Source organism: Cladophialophora carrionii (assembly GCF_000365165.1).
Source record: "Cladophialophora carrionii CBS 160.54 unplaced genomic scaffold supercont1.1, whole genome shotgun sequence".
Taxonomy (NCBI): Eukaryota; Fungi; Ascomycota; class Eurotiomycetes; order Chaetothyriales; family Herpotrichiellaceae; genus Cladophialophora; species Cladophialophora carrionii.
The window spans coordinates 3,462,475-3,476,790 of record NW_008481816.1 but is presented as its reverse complement, the minus strand read 5'-3'; the positions used below and the strand labels follow the sequence as shown (position 1 = coordinate 3,476,790).

Sequence of the window (14,316 nt, the reverse complement as noted above, 5' to 3'; positions counted from 1 at the left end):
ACGGACAGTCAGGTCAAGCACCTAGGGACATTATGAGACCTCACAAAGTCCCTCCAGCGAGTGCGTGCTGGCGTACGTAAAAGGGATGGAGGTAGATCCACCATACCCCTTGCACTGGAGGCGGAGATACTGTCGACGGGGAGTGGAGCGACTACTGTATAGTGGCTCTGGCTAGGTAGAAGAGAAAAGGCCATCTTCAATGACCACGTGTCTTGCTATAATTTGTAAATTAGGCCCGCTGCACCACCTGCCCCCAAACAACATCACTTCCACCACCCCTGCCCCCTCTCTAACATTCTCAATCGCTTGTTCCCCAGCGTGCGCCCCTCGGATTCTGCATCCACGCCGACGCCCACCTCGAACGCACCTCCCTGCTCACTGACGGCCATCTCGACAAGCACGCGGCCCAACCCCTCGGTCGGGCTGTGGGTGGCCTCGCCAGCCCAGCCCCAGCGAATAGGATGCATGAGGCCCTTGAGATAGAAGCGCTGAAACGCCGTCCTCTTCGTGTTGAGCACTTGGTCCCAGATCCACGGCTGGTTGGCGCCGTCGACGGCGGCCGGCCTGACCGAGTACACGGACAGCAGGGGCGAGTATTGGGCCGTCTTGGACAGGTCGAGCAGCGCGCGCTCCGTCTCGCCCTTGACGCGGCCGTAGATGGGCGTCCACGGCCGCGGGTGCAGCGTCGCGCCCTCGCCGGACACGTAGACGAATTTGAATTTCTCGCTTGCGGTTTCGCTTGCGTCCGCCCCCGCCGCCGCCGCCGCCGCCGCAGCAGCAGTAGCGGCGCGTAGTGTCGAGAACGCCTTGGCAGCCTCGACGGCGTAATCCCGCGTGATGGTGACGTACTCGTCCTTGGACACGTCGTTCTGGCTGACTCCCAACGCCCAGATACAGGCGTCGGCGCCCTTTAGCCGGGCCAGGAGTTCGGGCGGGTAGGTGCCGAAGTCGCGGTGCTCGATCACTTCGATCTCGGTGTGGTTGTTGGTCGTGGGCGTCCCGGGCGGAGGCGTCGCGGCGAGCCAGGGGATCGAGGTCGAGCGCGTGAGGATCGACAGTTTGTCGATGGCCGGTTTGCTGGTCGGCGGGAGGGAGAGGATGTGCGAGAGGACGGACGAGCCGATCAGGCCGGTGGCGCCCGTGAGGATCAGGTGGACCATTGTTCTTTTTTGCTTGCGCCAGTACTGTAAGGTCGATTTCCTTCGGGCTATGAACACGCCGGCGCAGGACCGAGGACGTGCGAGGGCGATCGACTGTTCAGTAAGTGAGGCACCGGATTAGTTCTCCCCTCGCTTTGTTATCACTTTCGAACACGTCAGGGCCATAGGCTAGCCAGAGACACCGGTTTGGAATCGAGATTCGTCGTGCCGTTAGCTGTCGTTGCTGTTGCTGTTGCTGTTATTGTACCGATAAACCGCTTCGGGCAGGCCACACGCAGGAAATGATCACCAGCTGCCCTGTTCCGTATGTTGTACCGCAGTGGGCATCCACGTCGAGAAAACACAAATATATACTCCGTACTGTACACGCTACTTCGTACAACACCAAGCGTTTCATTTATCCGTCCAGTAATCCACTCGTCAATGGCACGGAGACTGACACTCGTTTGGGTGACCAGCCCATCCTACCTGGTACGTACCGAGTCAGCAGCTCGGGTGATAATTAGCCATGGCCACGTCAGCGTACGCAGCGGCGTCCAGATCAGGCATCGAGCACCAAGCGCCAGGCAGCAGCCAATATCTGAGCTTGATCGCCCCAGCTTGCGCGGATGTCGTCTCCAGAAAAGGTGCTATGTGGATAGTACGAGATACGTCGTCTCTAGAAAATGTGCTATGTGAGTGGTACGAGATGGAGCCGTGGGAAAAGGGGCACAGATCAGAGCCGGAGTCGGTCGAATACGGACAGACTAGGGGGGCGCCGGGGATTATCTTAGTCTCCTGCATCTTGCTTACCTGCCCAATGGGTGCAGCTGGGTTCAGATCACATCAGACAAGAGGTACGCCTGAAGAGGTATTTTCAGGGTATCCGTTGCGAAGATGCGGTTAGGATGAGAATGAACGGGGAATCCTGGTCAGGATGTGGCGGGCTTGATGTCGCATGCCAGCGACGGTACTCTCTACTCTACATCTGGTCGCGTGCCATGGTCCAACCATCGCTGGCTGAGGCATGTGAGTGTTGAAATCCTGGAAATTATCAACATCGGAATGTATCAACTTCGAAATGTGTTCGCATCGAAATGTCTTCGCAACGAAGCTGTTATTCCCAAGTGGCGGCTTGTCGCGTCCTGCTGGTGGATTCGAGGTGCATGGCCGCGTTCGCTCGTCACTCGACGCATACACACTGAACTTCGGAGTGCGGCAGTATGTCCGGAGTACACACGTAGCAGTGTGCTCAGCAAAGCGGTGCAATGCACATATATCCCTGCTGTGCGAGATGCAGACTGTTTCAAGACTCAAAGTCGAGGGCAGGTCGATGTCGGTACAAGCAGACGGCCCATCGATTCCACGACAGCATTATTGATTCGCCGCTTTCTCACAGATCCTCCGTATTGGTGACTGGTACTGTTGACACTACCGTTACACAGTGGATGAGATGCACAGAAATCCATGCCCTTCTACACAGTACTGTAGTAAGATTCCCCGTTGCCGGTCCCCAGCGGCCCCCTTCCCCCTCAGCCTCGAGCTCATGACACCCCACGGCCTTCTTGTCGTACTCGATGCGGGGAAGACTCGAGCGGGACGGAGTACGAGCTACGGAGGACGCCTACACACGTACGAGTACCGGGTAGCTGCTGGCGGTGCTGGGAGCCGGGAGCCGGGAGAGCAGTTTCGTCCCCGGGTTGGAGTGGCTGGCGACGGGATTGACGGAATTTTCTCCGGACAGTACCTCACCATGTCACCCAATCCAGCTATCGCCATTGATAAACAACGTCGATTCCGGCCCGCCTGTACTGTAATTACTTCTCGTCGGCAGTTTGGAGCTTTGTCTCGGCCTCGAACAATTCACGGTTCACAAACTACATATCAAACGATCATCGACCAAAGCCGCCCGCAATGTCCGACTCCAAGATGCTCAACGGCAACGAGGTCGCCACCCACGCGTCCAGGGACTCGTGCTGGGTGATCGTGTCGGGCAAAGTCTACGACGTGACCGAGTACCTCGAGAAACACCCCGGCGGCAGCCAGATCCTGCTCCAGTACGGCGGCAAGGACGCCACGGCCATGTACGAGCCGATCCACCCGCCGGGCACGATCGAGCGGTCACTGCCCCGAGAGAAGCACCTCGGGCCCGTGGACCCGGCGACGGTGTCGACGCCGGCCCAACCGCAGGTGACGCGGGACCTCGACCAGATGGCGCGCATCCCGCTGGCGCACTGCCTGAACCTCGACGACGTGGAGAAGGCGGCCACGCGCATCATCCCCAAGTCGGCCTACGTCTACTTCTCCTCGGCGGCCGACAGCCTGGGCTCGCTGCGCGCGAACCACGCCGACTGGAAGAAGGTGTCGCTGCGGCCGCGCATCATGCGCAACGTGCACCGCGTGAGCATGACGCGCACGATGCTGGGCCACAAGTTCCGCCTGCCCTTCTTCATCGCGCCGGCCGCGCGGGCCCGCCTCGTGCACGACGACGGCGAGCTGTGTCTGGCGAGGGGCGCCGCGCGGTGGGGCATCCCTTACTGCCCGAGCACGTACTCGACCGTGCCGCACGACGAGCTGATGGAGTGTCTCGTGCGGGAGAAGAAGACGGTCAAGTTCCGCGGCTTCGCGCCCGACGACGGCGCCCAGCTGTGGTTCCAGCTGTACGTGGCGCTCGAGAGGTCGCGGACCGTCGAGCTGGTCACCATGGCCCGCGACCTGGGGTACAAGGCGCTCGTCATCACCGTCGACACGCCCGTCGTGGGCAAGCGCGAGGCCGACGAACGGTACCGCGCCGAGCTGGCCACCGCGTCCGGCGACTACAGCGTCCTGAACGAGTGGTACAAGCCCGCCGACGAGGACGACCCCAACGCCCCGCCCCTGAGAGGCCACCATTCGAGCACGCTGAACTGGGACGATCTGCCGTGGATCCGCGACGCGTGGGTCAAGGGTCGCTCCGACGCCGGCCCGATCGTCCTCAAGGGGATCCAGACCGCCGAGGATGCCGCGCTGGCCGTGTACCAGTACGGCGTCGACGCCATCTACCTGTCCAACCACGGCGGCCGACAATGCGACGACGCGCCGTCCTCGATCCGAACCCTGCTCGAGATCCGCAAGTTCTACCCGGAGATCCTGCACAAGGTCGAGATCTACCTGGACGGAGGGGTCAGACGGGGCGCCGACATCATCAAGGCGCTGTGTTTGGGCGCCCGCGGCGTCGCCCTAGGGAGGCCCTTTATGTACGCCGTCTCCATGGGCGACGAGGGCGTGAACAAGGTGATCCAACGTGAGTGTCGCCGCATCCTTGTATTTCCCCTTTGCCATTGTATTTTCTTATCCACCGTACCCTTTCCTTTCTTCTTACCCGTCGACATTGTATGAACCCGGGTACTTCCCACGCTGACCCGTCTCGTCCGTCTGTCTCCAGTCTTGTCCGAAGAGATCGAAACGACCCTCCGGTGCATGGGCGTCACGTCCCTCGACCAGCTGAACCCATCGTACGTCAACACCAAGCTGCTGGACCTCGAGGTGCAGGACCGCCTGTGGACCGAACAGCAATTGGGCTCCGAAGGCTACGGAGAAGCCTGGGTCCGTGGCTTGAAGGCCAAATTGTGAAGAACAGACCCACTAAATCTGAGCTCACGCATCCAATACGCATCCAGGTGTAAAGAGAGCCTCTCTGATCCGGCGATGGATATCCTTGTTTTTGGGTCTCCTGACAATGAGCGCTCTTCAAAGGCTGGCGTGGCAAGAAAAGGGGCCTGGACCTCGTCAATTCTTACTCCTGGGGTTTGTCGATGCTCTTTACAGTATCACTGGATATATTTACATGGGCCGTGGTCGGCGGCTTTAGAGGCCATGCATGTGCTGTAGAAAAGCGGCCTGGGAAGACGAGGTGCGCGGGCTTCGACGAGGTATATCACTGGGATTGCAACTATAGTTGTGAGAAAGATCCTGACGTGATGTCTTTATGACACAGCAAGACGGAGGGCAGCGTGGTGAGCATGACAGTTACAGTAGCCAACAAGCATTTCTCGGGGTCACTTGTCCAACACAACACGATGAAACCGACCAAGCTGATCAAATCTTTACGAGGTAATGGGCTTCACATTGAAACGGTAATTAAGAAGATAGCAGGCTCCCTCTCGCTTCATCACAAGAGCAACGGCGCCGTCATCAGAAAAACCTAGGTCACTGTCCAACCCCCATACCTGATATGCAACATGGCCTCGTCCGGGCATGAAGATAATCATTCATACACGAGCGTCGTGGATTAGAACTAACACAGCCAAGCCCGACTCCGCCTTTTTGAGGATTCATCTGTACAAACGGTGTACAATTCGGTCATTAATATTTACCTGCCCGTGTAGTCGAGCGTTCCCGCAAGCCGGATTTCGTCGACAAACCGGTCTTCATCTCCGACTGTCTGCAAGTTCCAGTGGCCGGACCGAGGCAAGCGGTTGAAAGGGCCCCATCCAAGCATTTCTTGGGTATTGCGCCGTTTCAGGTCGAGATTGCCTTCCATGCCAAACAGCTGTGATTGAAGGCTGCCCAGCACGGCCACAGCTGCGTTGACCAGTGTTCGGTCGCCCTCAAAGATCCATATGTCCCAGACGCGGCACAGTCGATCGACGTCCAGTCCATTCGAAAATATGGTGCGAAGCATGGGTTCAAAAACTTCCTCGCCGCGGAAGCCCAGACCACCCTGCTCGAGCGAACCAAAAAGGTACTCGTGGAGACGAGGAAACTTGATGGCCAATGTTGACACTGCGTGGTTGTAAGTCCGACTCGTCATGGTCTTCTCATCGGTCTGGAAAGCCAGCGGTACGGGACGATTGAGGCAGTTTGCCAGAAGGATGAATGCCTCCGAGGGCGTCGGGAGCTGGAGAAGGAGCAACGCCGCCATTAGTTGAATGCCGTATATGTACCCCACGTCGCTGCGATAACACGCGTAGGCTTCACAGACGTCGATGAGATCTTGCCACAAAGGTGCGCCCCTCTGAAACAAGCTGAGCTCTGGGAACGCTGTTTCGGCGTCTCTTTCGATATCGACGAACCACCGTCCCATGCTCTTCTCGTCTTGGTCGAGCTGGTCACTTGTCCGCTTCTTGATCTCTTTGGCTCGGTTCAAAGCTTTTGCGTAACTCTGGGCAGTCAAGCCAAGCGGATTTCCTATCGCCCGTTGCCACACCTTTCCGCGAAGGTTAGGGCTGATTCCACGCCAGCACAGGTCGTTGACTCGTTTATCAATGGTCGTGAGATCAGTGGCTTCATCAACGTAGAAATGCCAAATTCGATTCAAGGTTTGTCTTGTGTCGTCTTTCTCGCATTGCTGAACCTGCAGCTTCATGCGACGTTTCTTGTCTGCTTCGATGGAGGCGGCCATCATCCGTTGGTATTCTTTCAAATGCTTCTTCTCCTCTTTCGGATCCTTGGGTGGTAACCATGACGGTCTTGTTCGTGACAAAATGGCCTCCTTTTCCTTGGAGATTGGCATGAAGTCGAGCGTGCTCTTCTGTATCGGCGGGAGCTGGATGGACGACGCCCGCGAGCTACGGTCCGTTGGAGTCTCCAGGCTTCCCCGAGACGAGCCACCCTGGAGCCTGTCGAGTCGTTCTTGATCCCGAGCCTCGGCATGGAATTCCAATGCCTCAGATATGATTTTGGCTTCCTCACTAAGATCAGCCATGGCAAGATTCCACGATTTCGTCCTGTTCTTGAAAGCAAAGTCACCTTTCCTAGGCGAAGAAGGATTCGAGCTTGCAGGAGTGAGCGAAACAGACCTTTGTGGTGGAGGTTTGCTCTTCGGCAGGCCTTGCTGCGAATGTAACGCCGGCCGCGGGGGCACTTCAGGCGCTGTTCTTGCATGTTCTAAAGGGATGGGACGGGGACTGGGAGCCGCTTGATATCTATCAGGGCTTCCGCGGAAACTGGACCGGTGTGATCGTAGGCCGGACGGGTGGGGAGACACGGGGACGTTCCAAAGACTCGCATCTTCAGGTAAGTCGTCATCAGAGTCGTGGTACTCAGCTTCCAGTTCCTCCACGGTCTTTCGGTGGGGCTGCCATGATGCACGCCGGGATGGGAGCCCCAATGACGATGCTGAGGATGGAGGAATAGGCCGAAGTCCACCAGCACTAAGAGACGGAGTCGAGGCGGACGCAGGATGTCTTCTGCTCGGAGGGGAGGACGATCGCGTCCTCATGTTGTTCGGAGGGTAAAATGTTTCTGTACTGGTGAAGCCCCGTTTGAACATGGCCATCTTGGAAACATTCGTTCGTGGTGGTGCAGAGTCCTGTCTCGGGCCTGATGTCTTGACACGGGTCTGTAGCTGTGGGAGCGTTGGTCTCTTCTCCCCCGAAGCCACCTCCTTTGCCTTGATCAGCTCATGTTGCGAACCCACAGACTGCATGGAGACGTCGCGCGAGTGGGTGAATTTCGAGGTGGTGTGCTTTTCATCCTCCAAGCCAATCTCTTCGAAGTTGGTTATGTCGGACTCGAAGCTGTCATCGGGACTCGAGAAGGACGAGGAGTAGGAGGACGACGACTTCGAGGACCGAGAGCCTGAGAGCTCAGGAGGCGAACCCGGAGCCTCAGTAATGGTCGTGGCCATGGTGAAGATATTATGGGCATGCGATAGAGGAGTAAGCGAGCGTAGGGCAAGGTCTAAGCCTTGCGCTGACTTCAAGGATAAAACATCGACGCGGACGCCTTCGAGTTCTTTTCGTGAATAGGTCTCCAGCAGGGACGCAGTTAATGGTGGGAACGTAATTTCCGACGAACGAGCGCTGTGGACGACGGTGTTTTGTCGCGCCAACGATGCTATTTCTGCTGGTTGAGGCTTTGCTGGCTTTTGAGGAACGAATGTTGGGAGTGTCCAGCGGCCATTCTCACTGTCGACGTCGACAACTTCGACAATTCCAAGGTCCGTCGGGTCGAGAGTCCAAGCTTGCGCGCAATCAAGTGGGAAACTTTCCCATCGTGGCTCTGGCTCAACCCCTGGCGAGGAGGGCCGAGCGATTGGTGGGAGCGCAGAAGGTGCTGACATGGTGGAGGATTGGCATGATGCTGGCAAAGCTCCATGCGGGAAGCCATACCAAGCATGGCTAAGAGGCTGCCAACCTAGGCCGCCCTCCATGTCCCTTGACTGGCTGCCAGGAGGCTGGTCAGGGGCCGTATCCGGAGGACGATGGTGCCGATACCGTGACCGCCGGCCGCCTACCTCAAAAGAGTGGCTCGCGAGTGGGAAACTGGGTGAAGCACGGGTGGCTGGCAGGATTCTGCGTCGGCTTGTCCGTCATCGATTGGGGAGGTTTCAAGGATTGACAACGTCCGTCGTGATCCACAAATGGTGCAAGGTCTGGCTGGCTCGTCCCCCTCTTTTGGAAATCTTGATGCAATCGTGACGATCTTCCCGTTTGCGTCGGCTTATCGATAATATAGGCTTTCTGGACTTGAGTCGCTGAGCGTTGGTTTGAGGGTCGGAGGAGGGGCTGTTTCAGCTGCCAGGAGACGTGTCGCAGGTTGACAGGCGTCTACCGCAGAGGCCCGTGGCTGTCGGAGAGGATTGTGCAGAAGCTTCGACGCGTGCAGACAGGCAAATGACAGGCAGGATCGCCGTCTGAGGCAGTGTGGCTGTTTCACGACACTCGATGCAGGTGTCGCCAAACTGAGCGAGATCTGAATCTTATCGGCCAGGTGCGGCTGAGTCGGGGTTATCGTTGTGGTAGCTATACGGAGTACACTCGTAGCATTGTCAGGACGAAGCGAGCGAGAGACAGGCGAGACTGCGAGACGCAGGAAGAGAGGTTGATATGCATCTTGGTCACTGGCGAAGAAGGGTATGGAGGCGCATTTGTTGGTGGCTGGTGCTGCAAGCGCAGTCGAGCCGCAGATGCCAATGCGCTCGATGATCTAGACTGCGAGCACCGAGTAATTACTGGGAATTGTGCTTGTATACGAACACATTCCAACCAATCGTGCACTGCTCTCGACCACTCAGTACACATACGTCTGGAAAGCCTTGTTGTTGTCTTGGAGGAGTTGTTCAAGGACCGCTTGTTCCATGTTCATCCTCGGCTGTGCGTACTCCCTCAAAGCTTTGAGCCACGCCAACAGATCCTGGTACTGGGTCTGCTTTCGTGTGAGCACTCCCTCGAATGCTACAGCTGCGATCCAGCACATTTGCGCCTGGGTGATATGCTGGACCTGACCATTGAGACTGTTTTTCGCCCGGCAAATCTTGCAACCTGCAACCACCAAGTCTTGAACCAGACCTCGCACTAGCTCTGGTGGTGGACGATTTCTCGCAGCCATTCCCACCAAGTACTGGTGCATCTTCATCGCTGCCTCAGTGAAGTTCCCGACCAACGTCGAGATTACCTGGGCTCGGCTGTTGAGCGACAGGTCCAGCAACATGGCATGCATTTGGTTCTTTAACGAGGCCATGATCTTCCGTTTCAGGACCACTCCGGGCCTCGAGCAGCTTTCCACGGTCAGAGAATTGCTCACTCGTTCGTCCTTCTTCTCCCGATCTTTCTTCATTTCCAGCGTCCGGACGTTGATGGCCATTCCGCAATAAGGGAATGCAGCCTCGCCGGGAACTCGGGGCACTTTTCGGCCCTTGACGGTCACGTCAAAGTTGACCAGAGACTTCTCGGGATTGACCTGGATACCATAGCCCTGGTCACCGTTCGCCATTACCTCCAGGAACCGTCGGGCAAGCTTGTCATTCGTTGTCACAAGCAGAAAATCATCAATCAGTCGTAAGAGTAAACATGATTGAGGATGGAGGAACCCCAGCTCGTTTCGCTCGAAGGCTCCGTAGAAGTAGTTGCAGAGCAGGCTGCTCAGAACAGAGCCTTGTGGTATGCCGTCGATTTGCTTTGCGTATCTCTTTCCCATTTTGACCATGCTGTCGCTGATGTGATCCTGCAGAAGTTTGAGCACGGACTGCCGACTCCACACCCTCTGTTGCCCCAGACCGCAGAATATCACCTGGCGCTTCTTTGCGGCGAGTCCAGCTACTGATGTCTCTGAAAACACGGCCTGTTCATGAGCTGGACGAGCTATGCCGGCCCATTTTCGTTTCAGGCCCTCGGCGTGTCCCTGATATCCGCGGTCGAGAGACTTCACCTCGATGTGCTTTGTGGTCCGGTACGACGGTTCAGAGAGCAAGTCTTCGACCAAGCGAAGGAGGTGGTCTTGGGGTATGGTATCAAAGCAGGATTCGACGTCGACTTTGGCGAAAAACAACCGAGATCCGGGCGGGACTGTCCTCTTGAACTCCGCCACTCTGCCATGAATATCCCCCACCGAGAACAAGGCAGAACCCAGTCGCCAGGGATCACGTGCACGTTCGTAGTTGAGAATGCTGAATATTGGAGCAAGCTGATTGTTGATACTTTGGCCCACCACTCTTTGCCCAGGGCCTGCTTTCGATTGCTTTCGCTTCAGGTTGGTGATTGGTCTCGCTCCCTGGTCTTTGGGGAGGAGCCTTAGTTGACTGTATCCCAAGCTGCGTGATTGCAATTGGTGGCGGGCGTTGCTAGGTGTCATGAGTGAGTACATCTTCAATCTGAGGGTCGCCAGGCTGGGCTCTGATAGCTTCCGCCATACGTCCTGGCGGAAGTAGAGCAAGCGATTTCGATGGGTGGAACTTTCTGTGACATAGAAATGTGCTCTGATTATCGGTATCAACAACGAGTCAAAGACGTAATACATAAGCTCCTGTAAGAGCTCGCACCGCTTCGAGTAGTCGGATTTACTCATTTTTCCTTTGAGATTTCCAGGGTTAAACAGCCAAGTAATGGAGGTTATGCGAAAACCTTGTAGCACTTGATGCAGCGTCATACTCTCAAAGCGGCGCATCTGTACAAAGTCGTCGACCTTGTTGAGTATCATCTTCCGATTTTCCTGACCATCTAGTCCACTTCCGAAGGCATTGCGTGGGAGCAAGCTGGAGACGACGGCGCGACAAAAGGCCGATACTCTAGCCGCAGGAGTCGCATGTGGCAGGAACGAGGTATCGCTGTCATGTCCCTTGATTGGTGTGTCCGCCCTCGCTTTCGATGTCCCAGAGAGCAAGTGTTGTGTGACCAACGGGTCTGAGCTAGGCAGGGACAAATCGGCTCGCCCTGGTTGAGCGGCCTGACCTTGACATTGGCTCGAAATAAGAGGGCAGTAGTGTCTCAGAAGCTGGCTGTACGAGCAAGCTTTGTGATTCCGATGGATCTTCCGGACGAGTCGAATGGTTTCGCCACGGAGTCGACGTGGAGTCCAGCTTGGGGATCTCTTTCTCTGGCTAGTGATTTCCTGTTCGCGAAAGGTATAATCAATATATTTCTGAGTCGTCTCGTCTGCACGGGCTTTCGACCGGAAGACATTGTGAAGCCCAAATTGCCGTGGAAAGATATACTTCAGAAGGTGAACAGCCTGACGCTGATCGGTGTCGTCCGCGAGCCTCTGTAGAACGTGGGTATGATGGAGTCCGAATTTGACCTTGCCAGCAGCACTAAAAGACGGCCTGGCATATAGCATTCGGTGCCTCGCAAAGCTAATGCTATTAACACTCAGGACGTGCTCCTTTCCCGCATTGCTGGGAGGAGCTCGCTCGGCGCGAGCAGGCTTGAGTTCCGGCAAGTCTGACAGGGGGATGCCACTGAGTTGGAAGTAATTGTCCTTCCCACTTTCAATCCGTGTGAAGATACCGCAGTCTAATAGAAGACTGGAGAAGATGACCTCAGCATCTGCACCCAGCAGAGGCAAGATATCCGACCACGGGGCAGTCTTCAGAGCGGTCAGATTGTCGTTAGGATGCCTTCGGATGATACCAGGCAGCGAAGTGGGCGCCGCTCCCCGACGGTCTTCGTGGACAGCTCCTCTCTGGAGACCATGACAAAGAATGTGGGAAGGCCGACCACGCTTGGTCAAGTCACCCCTGAATAGCGACCAAATGACAAAGTCGATAACCTGGAGTACACGTTAGATCTTTTTCTTCGAATACCGCGGGCCTGATATTCCCTACCTCATCTATGCAACACGGCTGGGCTCGGCCTGTATTTGCCCCTGTTGCACGGGCCTGGGTTTGAGTAAACGTCGCAAATTCAATCCTGCGCGACTCTCGGACAGAAATCGAAGGTTGCGTCAACAAACCCACTAAGCAGGTGTCGAGGATGGAAGTGGCCTCATCCTTTCCGAACCCCGTCAGCTTCCGTCTCCGCACCCGAGAACTGGTGGGCAGGCCCGCAAGCAGATAATTCCTCAGCGTGCAGACTTGAGGATAGAAGGATGATAGCACAGAATGGTGCAAGTAGGGCGACCGTTCCCGCACACCATTCTGATCACGATTGGCGGATTTTGCTCTCTTCTGCGCGCGATTGGATGTTGTCTCAGGACATTTTCTTTTCCTTGCCATGAGCACACGCTGGCGGACGCGACGCGGGCAGAAATTTGCGGGTTGAGGAATCCGCCTGCTTCAGGATCAAGCACGTGAAAGTCTTCTATGCGTGCGCGCAAAATGTCCCTTCGTCGGAGACAAACCCTTGGCGCAGTGATACACGATATTAACTCTCGAATGTTGGGTAAATTAATATGGCGTCTTCTGCTTCAGCATTCGGGGTTCGCGACTGGGTTCAGGTCAGACGCGCGGACATGGATTGGAGTCGGAGCTCACGAGAGTATCTTCGGCACATGGATCTCTCAAACACCAACGCGTGTTTCAAGCTGACCAGAATCTCTCGACCGCCGGAAAGCAATCACAAACACGTAGGGAATAAAAGTGCGTGGAACGCGCACAGTCGTATGAAGACGCGTGAAGCCCATAACCCGCCACACGCCACAATGCGATGTAGCACCAGTAGCACCAGTAGCGCTGCGTAAAGTGATCAATCCCCGCGCGAACGCGAGAACACCAAACTAGGTACCCGGACAAGCACGAGTAGGTACGAGAGTTACCCGTGCCGCAGATTTGCGCGGATTCGGTGGGGTTTCATAGGCAAAGAGTGGACTGAAAAACGTTCGACGTCGGGGCGCTATCAACCCACTATCAAGGCTTGTCGATGATGATGACGGCACGATGTGGACTTGACAGGGTGCAGTTGTACCTATGCAAAGGTTTGTTTAACTAAACGGGCATAGACAAAGCCGATGGAGGCCCCGAATGCTATCGAGATGTCCAAGAGTGACGCTAAACGCCCTGCCCAACGCGAACCTCGGGCCTCTAAGGACTCGGTTGTGGTTATCTTCGATTCCAGGGTGCCCAACAACGGACTCCAGTTGTGCGCAGTGACTACCAGAGATGGCATTGTCATTGCCACATACACTGGGCTGTTATAGACACGACTACAATCTTAGCAGGTCGATTGCTGGTCCCAACGTGCTGGTTTCTTTGTTTAGTGTCCCGCAAACAACCAGAAGCAGCGTCGAGAGGATTCCGCTTTGCGGCCGGTGACTGGAGTCGGCTAACGCTGAACTAACTGTCGCCTGTGTTCCTCTAAGCTGACCAATGCTTGTCATTGTTCCCTGGAGCCTTTGATGGTGCCCGTAAACTAGTGAAGGAAGGGACCAGGCTACTAACGCTAAGGAGTCGGCTCTACCGCTCTTGCTGGGCCGAAGTTGGCTGTCATTTTACGTTCACCATCTACCGACGAGCACACCACCACCTCATGAACCGCAGCCTGACCACGATAGCCATCCGCGACATTCGCTACCACATACCATTCCACACTGCACCAATCTATAGGGCGCGTAGGGCATTCGAGAGCTGTATCGGCATCGTTTCCTGCGTCCAACTGTCGCAGCCAGCAGACGTCAATTATCCGCCGCACTGGCTTTCCGTTACCGTCGCCTCACCGGTTCCAGAACTCTCACAAACAATCCACAACATCTCGGTCCACCCGTGCATTCACGAGCGATCCCCACGCTTTGTCTTGGCCTAGTGAGACAACCGGTATACTCCTAAGACTTCGCTGTTTCCCAGTGTGCCGCGCCCGGCGTCTGAGGCCACTGCCCAGCGGGTCGACTTGTGAGCACCACGGCTCCGCGCAAGAGAAGGATCGGCGAGAATCATATCGACAGAAAGCAGATCAGCAGTGCAGCTGAATCCAAAAGCTGACCATGGTGGGCTTGGGCAATGCATCTGGGCCGTAGCATTCTCCATCACCAGCCACGAAGGAAGGCC

The 14,316-nt window shown here is 56.3% G+C and overlaps 4 protein-coding genes across 4 annotated transcripts; 1 reads left to right on the top strand and 3 right to left on the bottom strand.

Moving 5' to 3' along the window:
* Positions 1 to 263: 263 nt before the first annotated feature.
* G647_01233 (uncharacterized protein) lies at positions 264 to 1,160 on the bottom strand (the record flags this gene model as incomplete). Its single annotated transcript, XM_008724634.1, has 1 exon — positions 264 to 1,160. The coding sequence occupies one exon, from the start codon at positions 1,158 to 1,160 to the stop codon at positions 264 to 266; it is 897 nt and encodes a 298-aa protein (XP_008722856.1).
* Positions 1,161 to 3,053: 1,893 nt separating this feature from the next.
* Positions 3,054 to 4,751, top strand: G647_01232 (uncharacterized protein; the record flags this gene model as incomplete). The annotated part of the gene is made up of 2 exons (XM_008724633.1): positions 3,054 to 4,422; positions 4,564 to 4,751. The coding sequence occupies 2 exons, from the start codon at positions 3,054 to 3,056 to the stop codon at positions 4,749 to 4,751; spliced, it is 1,557 nt and encodes a 518-aa protein (XP_008722855.1).
* Positions 4,752 to 5,490: 739 nt separating this feature from the next.
* Positions 5,491 to 8,184, bottom strand: G647_01231 (uncharacterized protein; the record flags this gene model as incomplete). Its single annotated transcript, XM_008724632.1, has 1 exon — positions 5,491 to 8,184. The coding sequence occupies one exon, from the start codon at positions 8,182 to 8,184 to the stop codon at positions 5,491 to 5,493; it is 2,694 nt and encodes an 897-aa protein (XP_008722854.1).
* A 950-nt stretch (positions 8,185 to 9,134) lies between these two features.
* G647_01230 (uncharacterized protein) lies at positions 9,135 to 12,552 on the bottom strand (the record flags this gene model as incomplete). The annotated part of the gene is made up of 2 exons (XM_008724631.1): positions 9,135 to 12,107; positions 12,163 to 12,552. 2 exons carry the CDS (start codon positions 12,550 to 12,552, stop codon positions 9,135 to 9,137), a joined length of 3,363 nt encoding a protein of 1,120 aa, XP_008722853.1.
* Positions 12,553 to 14,316: the final 1,764 nt, after the last annotated feature.